Raw genomic sequence first — 22,518 nt, 5'->3', positions numbered from 1 at the left:
AAATTGTCAAAAAATTGAAAATTGTAAAATTTATTTTTGAGTATGCAGAATTATTAACCTATTAAAAACTAACACAGCACTGAATACCGTATAGAAATTAATGCATTTTTGGCTTAGATATGAGTTTTCAAAGCTTTGGTTTGTAGATAAAATTGTCATATAAATATATGATAAAGAATGTGAATATTTTTACCCTTGCAGGGTATTATAATTTCAGTCTGAAGCGTCCTACGCAGTGAAGGAGTCATTTCCGACCCTATAAAGCATATATATTATTGATCAGGGTGAACAGGCAAATCTTTCTGGTCATGTAGGAAGGAAAACTATTTTTTGACAGTTTTTTCAACATTTTTTTGGGGCTAATTACATTTTAAACAATTTTTAAAAATTGTCAAAAAATTGAAAATTGTAAAATTTATTTTTGAGTATGCAGAATTATTAACCTATTAAAAACTAACACAGCACTGAATACCGTATAGAAATTAATGCATTTTTGGCTTAGATATGAGTTTTCAAAGCTTTGGTTTGTAGATAAAATTGTCATATAAATATATGATAAAGAATGTGATTATTTATACCCTTGCAGAGTATTATAATTTCAGGCAGAAGCGTCCTACGCAATGAAGGAGTCATTTCCGACCCTATAAAGCATATATATTATTGATCAGGCTGAACAGGCGAATCTATCTAGGCATGAAGGAGGGAAAACTATTTTTTGACAGTTTTTTCAACATTTTTTTGGGGCTAATTACATTTTAAACAATTTTTAAAAATTGTCAAAAAATTGAAAATTGTAAAATTTATTTTTCAGTATGCAGAAATATTAACCTATTAAAAACTAACACAGCACTGAATACCGTATCGAAATTAATGCATTTTTGGCTTAGATATGAGTTTTCAAAGCTTTGGTTTGTAGATAAAATTGTCATATAAATATATGATAAAGAATGTGAATATTTTTACCCTTGCAGGGTATTATAATTTCAGTCTGAAGCGTCCTACGCAGTGAAGGAGTCATTTCCGACCCTATAAAGCATATATATTATTGATCAGGGTGAACAGGCAAATCTTTCTGGTCATGTAGGAAGGAAAACTATTTTTTGACAGTTTTTCCAACATTTTTTTGGGTATAATTTTAAGCAATTTTTTTTTAAATTGTCAAAAAATTGAAAATATTAATATTTTAATATGAGTGCGCAGATTTATTAACCTGTTAAAATTATGACAGCACTAACTACCGTACCGTAACACTGCATTCGCCAAATGGCAGTTTCACAAAATTGGAATCGAAATTACAATTTCTGGACTGGAAAATATACTAGGCACTGACACATTTTTAGATTTTCTATAAAAAAGAAAAGTCTTTGGTTCTTTGGCGTCATTTACCTTACTTCCTTACGCAAGCATTCCAGAAAACCTACCTGATTTGAGTGTCAGGTGTGACTACGGCTGCCTTGTATGTGTGTGTGAGTATTGCAGGTATTTTGAATTGTTTATAAAAAGACATCATTAATTTAATTTTCATTAGAAAGGCAAGCACCAAATGCGTGGCCTGAACTCGAGTTATTTAGACGAAAATTACTTTCAAAATGCTTCGGTTCATACAAAGGCTTAGAGCACAGGTTCGATAGCACGGCGATTGTGTGTTGGGAATGTGTGAGGGAATTCCACGACATTCGATTTGCGGATTTTGCGTATCACTGGCTAGGTGCGATCGAGTTAACGCTGACGGCTGCATTAAATTAGACTACAAGTAGCCAAAGTCGAATTGTATTGACAAGGGCAAGTCAATTAACGTGCTCTGGCATGTGCCAGGCCAAGCACCAAATCCACAACGGAGAAACATTTCAAACCTCCCATGGCCATGTGCAATTTCAAACCAGGCAAGCGTTCTCGACAAATGTATTCTTAATTGTGCGAGGTCCTCGAAGCGCCTCACAAATTCTTAGTTTTCTAGTTTTTGTCGGAATTTGTATTTTGTCCCTTATATAAAATACAATTGAATACGTTGATGTTCGTACTAACCCTAACGAAAAGTCCGGTGATTTAATTAAGCTTTTACCGCTGTGTTCCACAACGATTATTGCAATTAACGGGACCATTAATACGTATTTTTTCTGCAGTGCAACACTCCCATTTATCAATCGAGCTGCGAGGCAAGCACAATGGATCCGCATTTCAAATCAAAGACAATAATGAAGGCCTGCATGTGTTTGCTCGTAGGCTTACCGACCAATAAGCTCTTTACAGCTGAAGTAATCGGGAAGTTTTCAAGGCCTCCAATTTAGCGGACATTTAACGGTCGGTTTAGTCGCATACTGAATCAATTTGGGGCCCAAGGCATGTATGTCCGAGCGACCCGACCACCTTCTGGCGGATTTCGTTTTAATGAAAACGTTAAACTATCAATACGAACACTGCCCGAAATAGTTCGAAACGGAAACGGGATTATTACGCTGTGATAAATTTGCACCGCCTATTTATAAAGTGAATGGCAAACACTTTTGGGTCTGTGTCCGTCTGTCCGCAAATATAAGCCAGAAACAACTAATTGTAGGACATTTGCCGCACGGCACCAGCCCTCACAAAGATTTGGTTGGTTCATTTTTATGATTAAGACATTGGCCCGCATTATAATAATTCGTTTGTGAAATTGTCCATTAAAGCTAATAACCACCTGTCAAACTGCGACAAACTCGCGGACAGGGTGACCCAACTGGTCTGGAGAGTGCTGTTGTAACAAGCAAACTCCAATTATTATGCAGCCCAGCCACGTTGCGCATACGCACGTCGTAGTTTAAGGGCCGCCTGCTTCTATATTCTACATTCATATCATTACCTTCTAGTCGAATTTACTGGGTTTTTGGGAAAGCTACTAAGCTCTAGTTTCATGAGCAAATACAAGTATTTGATTATGAAGGCCCTTCGGTGGCCTCATGGCGGCTCAACTGTGAAAATTATACAACTTCCGAAACAGCGTTAAGATCGCTTCGAAAAGAATGCGCCTCGCCCTCCACTCACTCGCAGAATAAATCGTGTGAAACACAATCCAGCAATAAATAAATTAATACAGAATTATATTAATGCTTATGGCTTGCTTAAGACATCAAGTCGGGCGGACGCCGTTCACCAGAGCGCCTTTTACTTGGATTCGAGCACTGGCTCGGGCTCAAGCTCGCCTGTGCTGGTTCGCAGCCAGAGTCTGAGCTTGGTTTGGCTGGTTTTGGTTGGTTGCTTTGGCCCAGTTCTTGTTCGCTATGTTGCCATGTTTCCAACTCGGCTTCACTTTCAATTCTCTGGCTCGAAATCTGTGCCTGTGGTGGAAAAGGCGCAGGCCTTAAGCTATGCACGTTGCACGCCAATGATTCGATTCATCAAGGACAATGCGACTGCGCAAATTGATTAACCCCAACCATGTAGAGGTCGGCTGGGGCCTGACCTGCCCCTAAACCCATGTCCCCAAAGCGACTGCACTCCCTTCCTAACTTGCTCCAGAAGCGTCAATCCGACAGTCTAAGTGTAACAATGTTTCACAACCGCCACAATAAATAGTTGCCGAGCCAGGCGTATTACTAGTGGCCCCAGAGAGGGAAGGAGAGCAGGTTGCTGGAGCCGAAGCTGGTGCTGGTTTTGCTGGTATTCAAGAAAGCCACCCAGTATCTGGTTTGCAAATGATCGGACGGACACTGGGTTTGATTCCCAGTCAAGTACTCAAATTCATAAAGAAAATTGATCTCGGATCGCGTTCTCGCAGCAACTGGTGCAAGATAATTAGTCCAGAAAGATCAGAAGCAGCTGCCTCACACCAAAGAAGTCGTGGTTTTGTTCACGATACAATGGAACGAGCTTTGACCGCTTTACTCTTACTTTCAAAAGCTTAAGAGAGTAGCGCAGCGACTTCGCCGTCTCCGACACCGTTAACATTCGCTGTACAGTAACAGACGTAGCCGAGCGTGGCTCAGATTGAACTCGGCTCGAAACTTGGCTCTGACTGCTTCAGCTGGCCGCAAGACACTAGCTCCGCACAGTCGCGCTGTATAGTTGTTCCGATTAGGACGTGTGGTTCGCTTAAGCGCACGGTAAGCAAGGCCGACCCTCGAGGGTCCCCCGGACTTTTCCCCCAAAAAATCGACTGAGCCATCGCGGGTCTGCGTTTAATTGACATTCGAACCCACTCAATGGGCTGAAATACTAATGCACCTTTGCCTTCGATCGAATATTGCACTCGGCCAATAGAAAGCAGGCTCCAACTGCATTTTGAAGCTCAGCTCGAGCGTGTGTGTCGGTAGAGGCTCGCCTCATCGAAAAGAAAGTTTCGCTAAATATCAAGCATCAACAAACAAAAATAAAAACGTGCAAGTTTTGTTTTATTTTGCTTCACATTTTCTTCTTCGCCACGCTCCAGACTCGCTCGCACATAGTTTTCCGATCCGATTTGGTAGTGCCCGCGAATACCGTACGGGAAATCTCTCAGGTCTGATATCTGCAAATCTGAATCACAGCAGGCGTCCATCGACCAGCATCGATCTTCGGATGGTTTTGTTAATCTCTTAGTGTTTTCTTTTCCCCTGTAAAAATCTGTGAAAAACCAAAGACAGACGCCGAACTAAGGCTGTGAGACACTGAGGAACTGAGCAGAAACCGAACTTGCCAAAAGGCAAAAGGCAAAACCAAGTGTTGTAATCTGTGAACGCGTGTGTGAACTATGCATCGTCGCGTTGTTTTAGCCACAAACGAAAGCTCCAATAATAGGGGCAGCGCAACTGCATTTACTTGCCACTAACAACAATACAAAACACGTCTAAGCAAAGTGCAGCCGCAGCAGCAGCAGCAGCCTTAGCAGTCGCGGCAGGCAGAAAAAAACCCACAGCCAAGAAAATTGTAACACAAGGCTCGTAAAAAAAATCTAAATTGAAAGATTGCGACACTGCCTTCTTAGTTATTTGGCAATTGTATGCAACAAAGCAGAGCTTTTCTCAACAGCAACTGCCGCTGCTGGTGCTGCTGCCAGTGCTTGTGGTGAAGCTGCCCCCGCTCAGCCCCGAGCTGAGTTTGGTGGTATTTTGGGTTCTGTGAACTAGCCTCAAAACGTAACAGCACCAACCACATCAAGAAAATTTACAGTTACAGTTACAACGCCGCGCAATACCTGAAACATGGAGTACTCAACATGTCGTCTAAGCATTCTGTGGCTGCTGGGATTATGTCTATTGCTGTTCAAAACAGGTGAGTACTACACACGCTCGGATCAGGGGGCACCCTTCACAAATAGGACTGTCATGGAACATGACGGGGGTCGTCTGCAGGACAAATAGCTGACTCACCTTGTCAGTAGGCCCAGCCCCCAGGAAGATTCTAATAGCAGTCAAGTTATAGACCTCACACCTCGCAACTTGCAACTGGCAACTGGAACCGGAGAGCAAGCACTTCAGGGATCCGGCCTTTATTTAAATTAAAATCACTGAAGGAGCTCTGCGAATGGCCAAACGACTGGTTACTGGACTTTAGCTGCCAAGTCAACGAACTTGCACGGCCAAAAGGACGTTGTCCAACTGCAGTATGTTTCTGCAAGCCGATGCTTTAGTTTTTCTCATTAGGTATTTACTTTAAGCCTGATAATTAGTAGAGACAAGGTTTCCGTTGTTTTAACACACCTTTCTAAGTGAAAAGGGAAATCGAACTATCCGAACCAAAATCTAGACAATATTACCTCATTTGATACAAGCGCATGAAAGTAAGAGTTCGGGAGAATAGACCCAGTCCAACAAATATTGAATCGAATATTTTAGATATATGATTAACGCCTAGTGTGCTTGGCAGATGAGGCGAAACCTCAAATGTATATTCTGTACTTTGTCATGGAAATATCGTGTTCAGTCGAAGAATTGAGCGGACAAACTTGTTTCGGCCTTCAATCTCTGTCTTAGCCGAGACGAACTCACAAAAAGTCTTCCGATCCGATGTCAAATTCAATAATCTTCGTAAAAGAAGTCAAACCACCAGCTGCCAGCACTTACTCCGGGCACAAGCACGGCTGCTACAAAATTGTGTTTTATTGGCCAAGATATACGAGTATTCGAGTATCCTACTCGCGACTCACGGCCAAAATTTATATATTTATATTACGCGATTAATCGCTTGTCAATGGAACGCGGTGAGTCGTAAACAGACAGAGAGTGTATTTACATAAGGGGTTAGCGATAGATGGATTGCTAGCTAATTAAGTATATGTGTACATATACATGGCTCTGATCACCTGCTCTATTTACCAGCGAAACAATAACATAATCGAGCAGTACAGCCCGAACCGTGTCAAGCATTGGTCAGCCCGGGTTGTCCACTCAACGAACTGCTGGGTAATGGTAATGGAATTATGTAAGGTATGCCAATCAGCCAGCAGCCCCGGCCAGCAGTCAGCCAACCAGCTTATGGCACAGATATTAATTGCACACAACACACTGGTTCGAATGGCATGAATGGGTTGAATAAGTGTTTGCCTAAGTGAGTGAGTGTGTCGGTGTAAGCGAGCAAATTGTGGTTATAATAACTGTTAATAATCTGCAAACAGTTCACTTAATTATCTGTCGTCCACATTTAAATGTGTGCATAAATTTGGCCAAAACCTAAGCCAAACCAAACCACGGGAAGCTGGGACGATGGAAAATCCAAAATTGATTTAGATTACGTATGAATAGTAAGCGGGCAAAGCAAAGTGCAAAGATGACGAAGGGAAGAACTTGCCACAGGGCAGCGGCATAATATTATGGAAAAGGAAAAAGGAGAAAGTGATCGCCTAATTTTAACATACGTTATATTAATAATAATTACGTGCACGTACTTAATTTTAAAACCATGTGTACATGTCCAATTCACTTTCGCTTCAATTTTCAGTTTTAATTTCTAGAGTTACAATATCATGACCATACTACCCCATACTACCCGATACTAATAGTTAAAAGGTTTATTTGGCATTCAACAAAATCAACAAACCGTTTTAACTCGTAACAAAGAATGGAAACTTACTATACCCTTGCAGTTTGCAAATGATTTATAGAATCGAATTGGGAGTCGATCAAAACTAAGCTTAAAATATTCGTATTCTTTAAATCGATAATTATTGATTTTTTTATGACATATTTTTCGACAAATCAAAGTTAATAAAACTCAAACCTAAGTCAAAAAATTATTGAATTCTTAAAGCCTATGCCCCAGGCAGGCTTTATAGGTACTTAAATATATTGCAATTAAAGATAACATTCTTTACCAGTAACTTCTTTAATGTGTTTTCTTTACACTTCTTAGTGAGCTTGTAGTCTCTCGAGAATGCAACACAACTTTAAAAACCACAAAAATTAAATCAAATTAGTGTGCATATGAACTGTATATCAATTGACATTAGATATTGAATTAGGAGAATGTAGTCTGGCAATTATACTAGCATTTATCACCGAGGAATTATGCGACACGAAAGTGAAATACACTCCAATGATGACACAATAAAACAGAAACAAATGCTTGTCCAGCAAAACATTATAAAGTAAATAAAAAGCCAAAGAAATCCGTAAATGGACTGTTGATGGACTGAGGCCATCGTAGGAACCGTCACAACTTTCCATTTCGTTGAACTATAATAAAAACCTCGGTGTCATTCCTGCGAGTTAACGAAAGGTCTCGTTTCGCCTCGTCCGGTCTTGTCTCGGCGTTGTAGGAAGCCCTCTGACATGCCCCTTTCTCATCTTCCCATGGCGCCGAATGAAAATATTAACATGCGTTATTGCTGGAAAATGTTGAGCAAAAGTGTTAGGGCTTTGAAAGTGTGACTGGTTTGCATGGGAAAGTCGGTGTTAGCCGATAGAAAAAGGTGGCGAAAGTGGCCGCAAGAACTACGAGTTACATCAGTGCTTGCACCACTTTTGGCCCATAGCTTTTCGGTTATAAACTCGTCGAAGTGTCAATGCCAATTCAGCTATTACCACAATATGGCCCGCACACCCGAATCGTTGTGTTGCTTAGCAGGCACAGCGGAGTCAATGCTTGCCGTGCGAACGCGGAAGATCGTCATTAAGTTACTCGGCAATGTTGGGTCTCCGGGTGTAATCCGAACGCTTTATATTTTATAAGGGGCGCATGCTCTCCGTGCACTCGCACTGGAACTTCCATGGCGCAACTTCGCTTTGCATGCAGCCATACAACCACAGCCATAGTCTCAGCCACAGCAGTGCACTTTCGCTTTCGTATTCATACTTATTTAAGCTCGTACTCGTACTGGTACTCGTACTCGACTCAGTCTGAGGCAAGCTTGAATAAATTTGCACATTGGGTTTCGAAAGGCTCCAGTTAATTTGTGTTGAATTGGAAGTTGAAATATGTTGTCGGCGCTGTGCGAAGAGTACCAATATTGTGTTGGACCCTCGAATAGTAAACAGCAAACACCCAACTTCTCCTTAGTTTAACGATTGCCCTCACCAGCTCTGCTGCTGCCTTAATGCTGCTTCTGGTCTTAATGGTGCTACTCACCTTGAAATGCACATGTTACCGTATTATATACGTTAGCTGCAAATTATTTTCGCTGCGCAACGAGCAATCTATTAAGGCATTGCCACAGCAACAACCCGTCAACATTCATAACCGATGTGAATAGCGCTCCAGACGTATCCATGCTGCTGCTCCACTTAACACTCTCACACCTGCCCTGCTGCCACGGCCAGCCAGCACAGCTTAACTCTCTTTCTTTCACCACCTCCCGTCTGACAGTTGAATGCGTGAGGATTGCGCAGACTTTTAATTTTTACGATTATTTTATGCGTGTTTCACACTTGCGGCAGCACGTTGCATTCAAACCGTCACCCAAGCAGCCGCTGCGCGTATGTTAGCATTTATTTAGGCAGGCGGGGATTCTGTACGCTGTACGTGATACAGTCGTCCGACTTATTTACTAGAGAGCATATTTTAAAAACTATCTAAAGTTTTATTTGGATACCTCTCAAACTGAGAGACTAGTTTGCGTATCGGGAAATGCACTTCAGGGTCTAGCTCGCAGAGACTACTTATTAATTAACATCCCAAACCAAGAATGAAAGTGAAACAAGGTTTGTGGCTAAAAGCTTTCTGCGTTCCCGTTTGCGGCTTCTTTCATTGTCTCCTTTTTGTGAATAAACTGGATTTTGCAGATGCTCGATGCAACGACCTTGACGCGATTGCGGCTGATGTTTTCCGCAGACCGTTGCTTTTCGAGTTCATGTCGGAATACGTGCCCCAGGCCTTCAAGGACAAGGCGATGCTGCAGCGCAACTGCTCTTCCTCATCGTTCCTCGTTTTTCATTTACCAAAAAGCATATTTCGAAGCGACCACCTTTCACTTTCACCTTCAACGGCCGCGCTCCACAGTGCGTATTAGAGGTGCCCGTTTAAGTGAGTGATTACGGACACAGTGACAATGTGTTGGCCAGGCTGGCGAGAAAGTGTGTGAGCTTATCGATAAGTGGAGCCCCAGCGATTGCATAACGCACTCATCTGCGTCGTTAGGAGCTTCATTAAGTGCCTGGTGTCAAATGTAATGAATTTCAGGACACCGCAGATTACTCATGGCACTCTGAGCTCTTGGCTCCGAGCTTTTAACATGTAGAGCCGAGTTGAGCTCCATTAATAACTGAACGAGATCTGGCGGAGGCGGCGGCGACTGCAAGTAGATCTGATTTTCTCAGCTGGGGTTGATTCGCCGCGTAGATGATATCTCTTTTAATGCTGCTTTTAAAGTGCAATTCGTTGGCTCATTGCTAATACCTGCTTTCATCGGGATCCTGATTTCGGCTTTCGATTTTTTCAATGTCACCTGCAGGCCGGGCGGAAAGCCAACCAGCCAACAGGTTTCCCTTGCAGTGGATAGTTTGATGACATTTTTCCTAGTGAAGTTAGTTTTTTGATTGTACAGTCTTGTAAAATTAAATCACAGTCTTTGCTTTTCTTCGTTTTGTGGCAGGCCGCCACCCCGGCGGCTATTGACTGCAAAGCTCGGCCCCAAAAAGCTTTGGCAAAGTGGTCTCGGTTGGTCCAAAAGGAGACACACTGCCATAAAGTCATCGAACCGCCTCCAGATGAGCTGAAGCTGCGAATAACCCGATCTGCATATGTATTTTTGAGCATGGAAACGGAAAGCTAGTCAACTGCAGCAGCATTGAGATGCTATAACTTATAAATGAGATGCCGGTTTCAGAGTTATTGATTTTACTTAGTTATGGACTTTTTTGTGTATTTATCACAATGCTTTTGTGACTTTTTAGTCTGAATTAACGGTTTAGGGAGGTTTGCTTTCATTAACTGGTTTGACAGTCATCGATTACATCCTATTATTTATTTGCCCAGAACGCTTGCTTAAATACTTGGCCTTGCGACTCTACAGTGGCATTGGGGCAACTGAGGCCAACTCCGACTTGAATCCTATTTCTCCGACTTAAATTGGCTTAAACTGGGCGCTGGCGCACTGCTGCTTCTGTTACTGCTAGCTCCAATTAAATTAAACAAATGTTGACATTTAAGCCGCAATTGGGTAATTTGCATGGTCGTTACGAGCAGCTGCACTCGCAGTCGCTCTGGCAAAGGGTGTGGTCTAGTCCAACAGTCACCATTTAGCGTGGGAAACGGCAATGTTTCAGATAATTATTTTATATACAAACCAGGTCAATGTTGTGTCTAGCCTGGTGGACGCGGTAATTTAATGAATTTATCACTGCTACACCTGAGATCCAAACAAGCCATTAATCGAACGGAAACAAATATAACAAATACTGGTTGGTAGACACCATAATACTCACGATCATTTTTAGAAAAACACACAAAAGTACTATCTTGATGAAGTAGCATGTATGGAGCAGAAGAGATAAAACGATCATCCTGAGGGGTAACATGCCCATATGGAGAAGAATATTTCAATTGTTACCCACACCCAAAGGGGGCAATAAATATGTTGCGACCCTGCCTGAAGGCGTCGCATAAGTTGCAAGACGACATCGCCTAGGACTTGCTAACAATGTGCCCCACAACTTCTTGCTTCCAGCCAGGCAACCCGCCTTCTTGTACTTTACGAGATGCTTTCGGCCTGATTGCATGCCAACAATAATTCTGCACTCTACGCAGTCGCAGTCCTGTCCCGGCTTCGCGCCGCATAATTCACAGATGTGACACCGATAAGCACTACTCGATATCCCCTGGCACTGACACATCCATGGGCTGATGCAGGCTATAACTCAAATCAGTGTGCAGAAAGTACAAATTCCTCTGGTGGCATCATTATTATGTGTTCGTTTTATACGAGTGAAGTCAGTGATGTTAGTCTGAAGCCGTGGCTGATGAATGATGACTCTGAGATAGACTTTAATTCTTTTGTGAGCAACATCTTTGGATCCTATCCAAATATCAACGGGCAGCGCCTGTCTCTCTTACAAAGCTGTATTGGAATAAATAGCATTTTAAATATATACGCATAATTTATCAGAAGCTTATGTCTGACTGTTAGACCGAAACCGGATAGTAATCCAAAGGCAACTAGCGGCCAACAAATGATATCCGCTTATGCCGAAGCGACACGGCCTGAACAGGCTTTGTAGATGTTTTATTCGCAGATTAGTCAGCGCGTTATTAAAAGATTCGGCGAACTTCGAAAATTCCCCCATCAAGACATTCACAGGGAAGTAAACCCAAAACGGTCCGTTTACCGTGCGTGATCTGCGAAACACTTGACGTGTCACTCACGAGCAGAAGAGCAAATACGCTTAAGCCAGCGGCAGAGCCTCAAGTTCACATCTCCAAAATTTAGCCCACTTCTGTCACAAGTAGATATCGACGGCGGCCCTGACTTTGGCTTTTCCCATGATCGCAGCTGTAGTCCGAGTCGTAGTCACAGTATATCTTGCGATCAATTTGCTTTTTTTAACATTACCAGCGTTTCGCTTACTGCAAATACGACTGATCTACCACCAATCATTTTTTGGAGCTGCTAGCACATCTTGGCATACCCGCAACTCGTATTCCTACATGCTTGTGTTAGTTTTTTTTTTTTTTTTTTTCGTTTTGATTAGTTGTGGTTTGGCTTTGCCTTCTGCTTAATAATCGTTGCCTTCGCTGTATTTGTGTTTCCAATTAGACATCTTGATTAAAAGCTGTTAATGAAGCTTTGTCGTATCAAGCGCGAACGCACGCAGACTTGAATTGCCCGCCGCAGCACACGCAGCCTCCGCAATTTATTGGGTTAATGTCTTCTGTCCGCCGCAGCTCACTGCCCACCACTGAGTGTGGAACGCACTTATTCAGGCAGAAGACAGAAATTATAGTGTCCTATCTCCGCCTAGGAATGCTTTTCCTTCTGCTGGACAAAGAATACAAGAAAACTCCATTTGGTTAATTACAACTTTTCGCATTCAAAAGTACTTTAACTGGGTTGAAAACCAAAAGCGAAAAACCAGAGCGTACCATAAACGACCCTTCATTGTCACGGCCAACGAAACCTTGCCATCTTGTCGCAGGCCGGCAGACGTAAGATGCCACTTTGGGACTTTTGCTTTGTATTCGCTTTTCAATATTTGCTTGCTGGCTAGCTTCCCGGCGTTTTCCTGGCTGTGCCTTGTTGTTGCTGGTTTCACTAGTTGCTTTTACCTGTCAAACGTGTGCCATCGTCGGTTCAAGTTCAACGACGGTGGACAAGGTGCGGTTGTCGATTCACGCCATGCCACGCCGTCATCGATAGGCATTACCAGGAGAAGTCGTCGAGTCCGAAGCATTTCCCCATGGCCGGGAGTTGGAAATTGACGTTTCGGGATTCCCCGCTCGGCGCTCCTGTTGTATACCTGCCAAAACGAGCCAGCCAGAGATATGTTAGTCGTGGCTGAGCATCGGTTTGGTATTTGATTTCATGTAAAAGATCTTGTGGCATCGTTTTTCATCTTTGTGGTCATGCTCTTTGGCAGCGCGATGAACAAAAGGTGAAGGTCACCTGTAGCCGTTAGCAAAGCATTTTGCTTTATACTGACTTCCAACTATTTCGACGTCTGTCGTCTGAGTCCAGGCCCGCCGCTTAAGTCATCGCTGCCAGCTGGGTTTGCATCAATTACCCATACTTGGCATCTTGTTGTGGTGCAGGTCTGGTTTTTGGTCTGATTACATTTTGGTTTCAGTCAGCTGGTAGGTATAAGATATTTAATTATAGCGAGGCAGTTCACACCCAGCAGCAGCAGCAGCAGTCGCTGCAAAAACCCTGTCAAGTGCTCTCCACATTACCATATTTAGCATTTAAATAGAATGCCCAACCTTGGCATGGTTTCTGCTCACAAAGAGAACATAGTCTCGGTCACATCGCAACAGCAATCGAGAACGATTCGCAAAGAATACAGATTCAGAAAATAGAACTTTACAATCACGATCTGCAAACTCGTACAAACTCGTATGTCATTAATTTGACGCTGCGACTGGGGGTGCGTGCAGCAAAAGGGGAGCGAGCCGCGACAGATGTATTGCTGTTGCAAAAGCTGATGGCATTAAGACAAAAGACACGTTCGTTGCTTAAGTCTTTTGTTTATCGCGCTCTGGGGGAAACTTCTGCCCCACTGCAGCGGATACTTGGGCTTAGTCTGGCGGTTAAACGGCAGTGTGGGGACCTGGTTTTAATTGGCTCACATTATTAATAAGCAAGTAGCGCCAGATCTAATGAATTCCGCAGCCCAGAGCCGAGCAGACACTCCCTCGAGCTACTTGCCAGAGCTTGGGAATATAGCTAAGCTGAGTTGAGCTGGAAGTGAGCCGCCGAGTACACGGTAAAGCAGCCAATCAACCGACAGACATCGCCGTGCCTGAACCTGGGCTGCTGTTACACTTAACTCAACAAATTAGTTTGCCAAAATGGAATTGAATGCACCCAAAGGCAGCGCCGTTTCTGTTGCACAACTGCCGGGCGAGATGTCGAGAGTCAGAGACTGTGGGCGTTTGAGACCGACGACGACGGCAAAGTTCTTGGGAGCAGGCGAATGGCGACTGGAACTGAAATGATTATCAATCCGACTCCACACAATTGGCACCACGGCAACCTTTCAGTTTCCTTTTAACGGCTGGGCTTGGCAATCATGCGAACTGTTTAACGTGTAGTGCTTGGGTGTTTTAGCTTTCGGTTTTAAGTTTTCAGTTTTTGTTGCATGACTCACTAGCAACCACACTAAGGTGATACCAATCCAATATTTTAGGCAGGAATTCGATTGTATTTTTCCCATTCAGGTTTTTGGTACCTTCGACCTTCAGTCAAGAAGTTTAGATTTAGTTGCTTGTATTCTAAGCTGTTTACTGCCCTAATTAATTGTACAGTCATACAATGGTCTAGCTCCAAAGTGATACCCAGTGTAAAGCTCCTGCTTGATAGCGCCAGAAGGCTCCATCATTTCAATCGAGGGCATATTTGGATAAATAAGCACAACGATATACAAAAATTTGTGGAAGGCGTATAAGGCCAAGTCGAGTTGTCGTTCTCAATTAGATTAAGCTCCACTTATTTTATATTGCCCTGGCACAATTGTTTTCGCCATTGTCATTCTTGCTGTTATAATTGTTTGGCTTTTCTAATATGGCGCATTGTTGGTTCGGATCAGTCCGGATCCGACGCCGACGCAGGCGGACTTAGGAACTATAATGGTTATGACTTCTATTGCAAACTAATGGCGGCGCTGGCGGTGGCTGTGGCGTTCTCTTGCGCAACTAGCGGAGCCAAAGCCGCCGCCTTTTATAGACCGCAGTAAGGCGTTTGGCGTTTCTGACCCTGAATTCGTTTCTGACTCGATTTAAGCGGAATTATAAAAGCCACACTCACAAGGCGAACTCCACATTAACCATTAACCGTCAGACGTTGAGAATAATTAAAGTGTCATTTGCTCTTTGGTTCTGGAAGAAATCTTAATACAATTTAGAAGGCACCGAACGATTCAGCTTAGTTATGTCGCGACAAAATTGTTACAGTGGTACATTAAGATACCGTCTCACAAAACATGCAAGTAAGGCGGATTAGAGCTTGGTTGGTGAGCCATAAACTGTTTTGCATATTTCTCTGGCTGTGTTTTCAGCATTTTGGGCACACCCAAAATGTGCCACGGACCCCTTAAAGCCCAAGTGGGTCCAGTGATCGTGGGGCCGACCCGCCGTTCACTTTTGGATTCTAATGTCAAGACGCCAGATTACAAGTACTTTTGCGGCTGCTGCCTTTTTGAATTCGGCATAAGCAAGCAGTTAATGTGGTTAGCAGGCGCCCACAATTACATTTACGACGACTTCGAGGGGGAGGCAGCAATGTGGGTTGCCGGTGATTGCAACTCGACTGAGGCTGCTGCCCCATTTTTGTGAGTGCAACCCAATTTGGATTGGTGTACGTTAAACGTCGAAATGAGGGGGAATCGAATTGGTTTAGATTCTCACTTTTTAATAAATGTCAAAGTGGTGACTACTAAATTTCTAATCCTCTACGAACCTCCTCTACGAAAAAAATACAGAATGAGGGTGCTATTATAAGTAATCGCAAGACTGCGGACACTTGGGTGAGCTAAATTTGATTCGGGTGAGCGTATTTGAAAACGATTGCAGCTATTACTTTTTGTCTATAGAGCACCTCGATCCCGCGGATGCAACGGGCCTGGGCTGGGCCGATCTGTTTGTTGGTCAGACCCCCAACACCCGAGGTGTTTTTTGCTTTACTTATGACATTTTCAGAGTTCGTCTACCTTTATGTGGGGCAGAGAGGAAAACCTGATACACCACTGATGAATTAAATAAGCCTTGATGTAAAATAATTCTGCTTGGTTTTCATATTCACAATTATTTTACCCACATTTATGGTTCTGTATAAGCGTTGAGCAGTTGCACAGAACTTTTTTGTATTGCAATACTCGGAAATAATTCGTTTTTAATTATAGCCACAAAACATTTTAAATAGCACTCATGGGTCCTTGGAAGGCAGAAAGTGGAAGGAGCGATATCTTTGCCCGGATCGGCGCAATGTGCGAAAATTTGAATTTCAAATGCTTCGCTGGGCGATTGCACATGCTTTGCCACAGCCACTGCCGCAAGAGAATGTTAATTACAAGCTGCGCTTTAATATCGTTCAGTAGGTGTAGCAGCAACTGGACTGCCCCTGCCGCATTATAATACTCGCGCACCCGTTCGAGATGCATCGCTTACATCATAGCTTGGAATCGAGTCGAATCGCTGAGCAGCGCGGCTCAGCGCAACGCAGCCATCGATTTGTGGCTGGCCGTTGACTGCATTTATTGTAATACAAAAATACCTCAAACGTGCTGCAAGCCCCGGCCGAAGGCTCTGTCTGGCCAACGACTTACCCACGCACAACCACAGTCAGAGTCGCAGCCTCACTGAGCAGCGTCTCTGAGCCAAGTTTAGCGGCAGTCACGACCAAATCTCCCAGTGGGTCGAAGCCGACACACATGTGTAGCCGCAACTCAATAGCCCAATTCCAGTTCCACACTATTCATCTTGCAGTGAAAACGAACTGGCAAATCTGTAGCGGGCTTCCCAGCCATATACCCAGCAGATGTGCGCTAAAGTCCAATATTATTTATTGCGATTGCGACAATAATATAACGCCATTTCTCTCTGACAGTCGCCGTAATTATTGTTTTCTTTATTTTCAAAATACGCATACGTAATCGTTGTGAGCACCCTTGCCGCCATGTTTTCGTTGAAGATGAGATCAAAATTGAACCCTACCCAGTAGTGGGTACTATAACTATGAGGAAAAAAGTTGCCCTCAAAAGTGGGTGACAGCTGAGGCAAAGGCACTCAATCCTGGAGACCAGTTTTTGAGGACCACGCACAATTCGTCATTGGCTGCCACTTTGAGATTAAGACATAGCTTCGCTCTTGTCCCGCCTAGGCCTCATCAGTGTCATTAATCAAGCGGCGGTGGCCTAATAGCCGTTCGCTCTGGCTCCGAGTGCACCTCCGATCACTCCCGTCGACGAGATCCCCCTCTCTTTCGTGGCGAGCAAGAGAGATTGGGTGCCAAAACCCATCACGTCAACGGCAGTTTGTCGGCCCACAAAAGTGCAGCGCTCGACGAAGACAACGCATCCAAGAGGCATATAATGGGGGTGCCAGACCGCAAGCTGCCAGTGTGATTTCCAATGCGAAATTCGAATGCAGGGGGCGTTGTCCTCCCGGTTTGATTGGCAGTTAACCAAAAATGCATATTGGCTAATTATTTCAGCTATTTGCAGCTTGTGAAAAGCGGAAGCGCCTCACGGCGCGAACAATGAGCGGAACTTGAGGCCCAGAGCTTGAAGGTTCAACCAACTTGGCGAGCTAGGGTTAGTGAAGCTTTTTCAAGACAATAAATATTTATACATGTATATAAATATAAATGTGGATAGCTTTAATCCTTCTCAAACAAACAAAGTGTTTTCGCAAGTAATTAGATTTTGGTCAAACGTGTGCCGAAACAAGTACGCTAATGTAAAATATCAGGCACCGTGAATAGTAAAGATTTCCGGCACTACCAAGTTGTTTCAACGTGGCCTGGGTATGGTCTGGTCTATGGTGGCCTGTGGTCTGGTCATTGTTGCAGTTGTCTGTTGCTCTGGTGCTTATCAAATTCATTTAAATGAAAAGTGAAAGGAAAATTGTTATTACTACTCCAACCCGCTACTCCACTATTATGACTGCCCGACACCGTCCATGTGAGCCACGAATTTGTCGTTGCTGCTTGAAGTATTTATGTCTTCTACCCGATCATATACACCTTTAAGGCTGCGCTCGAACCTTTTTGAATGAGAGATTAGGAGGATTACTGGCGATAAACTATGCAAACAGACGCACTTCCGCGTACCTGTTAGCAAAGATGAGGAGAATCGCAATCGATTGGCATTTCCATTTCCACAAATAAACCTAGCTTTAAAAACCCCTATATGCAATAACATAAAACAATTAAATCACATGAAACAGAGCAGTGTTGCGTGGATTATTTCAGTTTGGGTCTCCACCATCCGCTTGTTAGGCCACGCCGCTGGAGAAGTCAGATTCGAGCTCGAGGAGTACCTTGACCTGGGTGCAAGTGTGTATGTGTGGATGCCGATGGAGCAGATGACGATGATGGCGAGGCGTTTTCTTTTCAATAGCGAATCGATTTGAACGTTAAATAGCTAACATCGCCCTGAAGCTGAAATCTGTGCTGTTGTTACTGTATGTAAATTTTTGGCTATCAGCCAGCCAGCCAGCGCACTTTGTAAGTGCTTCCTTCGTACCGGCTACTTTAGAGTTGGACGTTTTGCCAAATTTATGGCTTGTTGCCTTTGCAATTTGTTACCGACACCGCCTACATCTTTGTATTCCTCTTGGTTTCGTTTTGGGGCCTGGGATGGACCCTGACCTTCGCACTGGATGGGATGGAAGGTGCAGAAGCGGCCGCCTTGGTCAAGGCAAACTCAAAACTGCAAATGGCAATTTTTTTTCGATAGAGATACAAGCTAAATAACCCATCCCTTGGCAGATCGTACGCCCAAGCGTGTTGCAAGAAGAAATCCGTTGAAATATTGCGTGGAGTGGCGTAAGCCACGGCTGTGCCGAAAACAAACTGCCGTCATGTACTACACACGGAGCGACACACAATGCAATCGCTTTGGATCGCCCTCGGAGCTTTTCAGGACATCGAAATTAGTTTCGTCATTGTAAAGCAAATCATGCGTCACAAAGTTCCCATTCCCACTGTACGGAGTGGAGCAGGAGCACCCGAGAGACGGTCACCTGGACAGCCAATTGTCACCGCCCAGTCTGTGCTTTGGGCAAGTCTTTGGTCTCATGCCAGTCTCCTGCTTCGAGTACTGCAGCCTTGTTGCGAATGCGACACACGAACCGCGGACATTGCCCAGCACATAAATCGAGTGGCTGCCGTTGCAGTTGCCGTAGCCGCAGCCGTCGCCCAGTTGCAGCAAGCGAAAGTGATCGATTTTGAGGTGGGCGTGGCTGGCAGCGAGCCTTGCGCCACAATGTGGCGTTGTCGTGGTCGCTGTCGTTGGACTCTTAGTCGTAGTCGCAGTTGTAGTCACAGTCGGCGGCGACTTGCCGTCGCGTGGTCTAGTTGCTGCCACTAGCAAAAAGATCTGAGATACCAACACACACACGGGCACCAGTGGGGTTGCATGTATGCCGCCGCGGTCTCGGTGCCGTGTTGTGTCGCTGGCGGTTATGCAACATTCTCGGTTTGACCGACTTTCGCGCCGTTTTCTTGGGCTTTTTGTCGTTAGCAGTCGCTGGCCAGCAACATTCACTTTCGGGGCAATTCACAAATGCAAATGTAGTTTATGGCCAGGAATGTGGTCGAGTTTGCAAATCCCTAGAACAGCCCAAACTCCGGCATGATCCCATGGAGCCGCACCATAGCTCAGACCCGAAACCGGGACTAGACACTGGCACAGGCACAGGCTGTCGGAAGCTAGAGCCATATTTTGAAAATGATTTGAAAGTTTGCTGCCAATTAACATTTTGAAAAGTTGCCCAATTGATAAAATCGTGTGCCACAAGTGTCATATTGCCAGTCATAACGAGTGCACGGACAGGCTCGCTCCGGCTCTGCTGCGTGCCCCGAAAGTTAAGTTGTTTGCGTGCACCACCGATGACATGTACAGGTGGTCGCTGCTCTATATGACAGTCCCGCTCGCATAGGTTAGGCGCATTTTTTCACGATTTGATTGACCAGTGTTCTGGGGACCTTTCGTTCAAACTGGCCGGTTCCATTCGAAGGGGTAGGGGGATCCCCTAAAATTGGCACAACGGAGAAGGCCGTTATAGTCTACGACCAATATAGATGATTATGTGGAGATAAGGGGAGTTGGAGCACACAAAGTTACAGCCCCGACTCCGTAGACGTAATCATTAAATCGAACAGGCCAAAGCAGTTAACACAGAGAGAGACCCACTAACTATTCTCCGTTTGGCTGGTTGGCTAGGCTACTCCGCCGAGTTTGCAGCTCGTATAAAGTGCTCGCACGTAAGGAAAGTCAAAAGCCTGGCCAGTAAATTGGAGCATTCTCCCCAAAATAGAGGAGAGGAAAGCGAGCCGCCACTGCCACTGCCATTGCACAGCACTACTCCGAATGTACATTGTTGATTGTACGTGTGGCAGCAACACAAAGCGAGTCGATAGGCCTTGTTGCATAATAGCCGAAAAGCACTTCAGGCCCGATCTCCACTTAGTATTTGAATGTGGCCCACAGCTATGGTCGCGCTACGAAACTGAAAGCAAGCGGCATGCGAGGGGCATGGGGCAGGGAGTTTAAGTGCTGCATATTTCCTGTTTTGTGATACACTTTGAAAATAGGTACACAATTGCCAACTGCTCACTGTATTTTCATTTTTATTTTCCTTCGTCACCATCTCTCTATCGCCGCCTACCCAAAGCAACCGAATCTGTCACGCCGCTGAACTCTGAAATCGAAAATGATTAATTCCGAAGGCACTGAGAGATGCAGCTTACCCGCTGAGTGATGATTGCAGCTAGCTAATATCAATATCGATATTAATGAACTTAGTTGGCAGATGCAGAGCTGCCCTGCAGAACCGACCAGAAGGACTTGCTTTTAATCTACTGACCTGACTCACGTGTCGAGCTAGTGGCTCTCTACCTATAGCTGATTCCAGAAAAAATAATGTCCCCAACCCGCATTGCGCTAAGGCGGTAAGGGGACTCCCATGTGCATTTTTATCTGGTATATCGACTAACCCCCAAAGACTGGGACTGTTGCCAGGAAGTGCAGCTGTCGGCGGAGACTTTTCCTTTAGAAAGGAAAAGCTCACGCCGAAATCGAAACTGATTCCTCTGCCAGCTTCCTGCGCGTGTAAGCATGCAAAGCGGCGCTCCGTTGTGGTCACCTGGGCCACGTTTCGTAATGGGAGAGATGTTGGTATGCAACAATCAATTGGGGCGGCCGCCTTTGCTATTGCCGCTCTTCGGGCCCTCCCATTGATTTGTGCGGTCGATTGAAAATGAAAACAAACGAAAGCCTGACTTGGATCAGCCAGCACTCGGCAGTCCATGATTTATATTTCCGTCTTGCGGGTGTGCTGTGTGCTGGGCTGAGCGTGCGTTTAATTGCGGACCGCACCCAGCGAATCAAAAGACTTAGGCAACAAACTTGGGTGCTCACCGCTGGTCAGCCGTGTTAATTAAAAGTTCAAACCCGAAACACGCGAATGGAAATTGAGCCATCAATTGAGGCAGTAACTTTGCTTGGTCAAAGACTAGACAACTTTCAAGCTGTTGCAGAGAGAGTAATTAAATCAGATTGGGACTTTAATTGAAGAGAAAGGTGCCCCGAAGCAGTAAGAATAATAGTAGTAGAAAACAGGCATTACACCATCCCATTAAGCAAATCAATTTAAAGACCTTTCTACAACAGACCCCTTTCAGCCATTTCAATGTGGTCAAATGGCTCATTACGGCCAAAATAAATCAGATCTCGAGGTTGCATCTGACGCTGCCAAACGAGGTGGCAATTAGTGCAATGCTTCGCGCCATTTGTCTAAATTTGGCCATGCTATTGGCGGTTGCCGATTTTATGGCTTCAAATAAGTAGGAGGCAGTGTTGAAATGCCGTCTTGCCGGTCGCTACCTAACGGCTTTTGGGCCGCCGAGCTGTGACACATCGTCGCCGCGCCGTCTGTTGGGCCAGGCGTTGGTACCGTAGACCCTCGTTAAGGCCCAGAGAGACATTAAGCAAATGGAGCTTTGCATAAATTAACACCTTGCTGTGCGGAACCGCTTAATCAAAGGCAACAATTGTGTGATACACGGCGGCTAGGCCCGATCTCTTAAACTCATATCAAGCGTTATCGCACAGCGCGCAGGCTTACTTATAGGCCATAAATATTCAACATATAGATACATACGACTTTTTTATTGGTTTTAAATGCCCCGCGATCATCTCTCAAGCAGCGTCATTCAAATAAAATTGATAATAAAATACCTGCAGCTGATCTTCAGCAAGTTGTTTTCAAGCTAGACGCTTATTTACCACAGCAAAGTGCCGTGTTTTATGGCCGCTTCCGACTGACACGAAAGTCAAGTTGCTCATCAAGCCGCATTTTACGGCTGAGAAGTTGTTGGTCGAGTGCACTTTGGGCACAACAAATGAAAAGGCCAAGCAACCTGCAAAGCGGGTTGAATGTTAGCCTACCAGGCAGATGACAGTTACTCTCCGTAACTTGCAGTTCAGCGGAGCTCAGGTGGATTCGCTTCCAGGGAATTCTGAGAGCTTATTAAACACCAAATGAGGCAGCATAAATAAGCCGGTGCAGGCGACAAGCGCCAAGCAAAACAAATCAGGCTTATGCTCGAATTATTGCGAGTTGCATAACAGCGGACCAGTCAAGCCTCGGCATTAGCTTCAGCTTTAGCTCCGGCATCGGCTTCAGCCGCAGCGTTAGCTCCGCTTGTACGTCAGAGCTTACAAGTCGTATTGTTTAGTGGAGCAGAAATTACGATTGCAT

The 22,518-nt window shown here is 44.6% G+C and overlaps 1 protein-coding gene across 1 annotated transcript in view; it reads left to right on the top strand.

The window, feature by feature from the left end:
* The first annotated feature begins 3,719 nt into the window (after window positions 1–3,719).
* The window catches only part of Cda5 (Chitin deacetylase-like 5), a 35,405-nt gene continuing 16,606 nt past the window's right edge, over window positions 3,720–22,518 (top strand). The window contains exons 1-2 of the mRNA XM_086830382.1: window positions 3,720–4,079; window positions 5,125–5,226. Of these exons, the coding sequence (XP_086686508.1) occupies window positions 5,157–5,226 (70 nt within the window). The 5' untranslated portion in view covers window positions 3,720–4,079; window positions 5,125–5,156. The remainder of the gene's footprint in view (window positions 4,080–5,124; window positions 5,227–22,518) is intronic.

The sequence above is a fragment of the Drosophila serrata genome, unplaced genomic scaffold (assembly GCF_035046125.1).
Source record: "Drosophila serrata isolate PLE 108 unplaced genomic scaffold, ASM3504612v1 contig_240, whole genome shotgun sequence".
In the NCBI taxonomy this organism is placed as follows: Eukaryota; Metazoa; Arthropoda; class Insecta; order Diptera; family Drosophilidae; genus Drosophila; species Drosophila serrata.
Note: the sequence above shows the minus strand (reverse complement) of the source record. Positions and strands in the feature narration are given on the sequence as shown.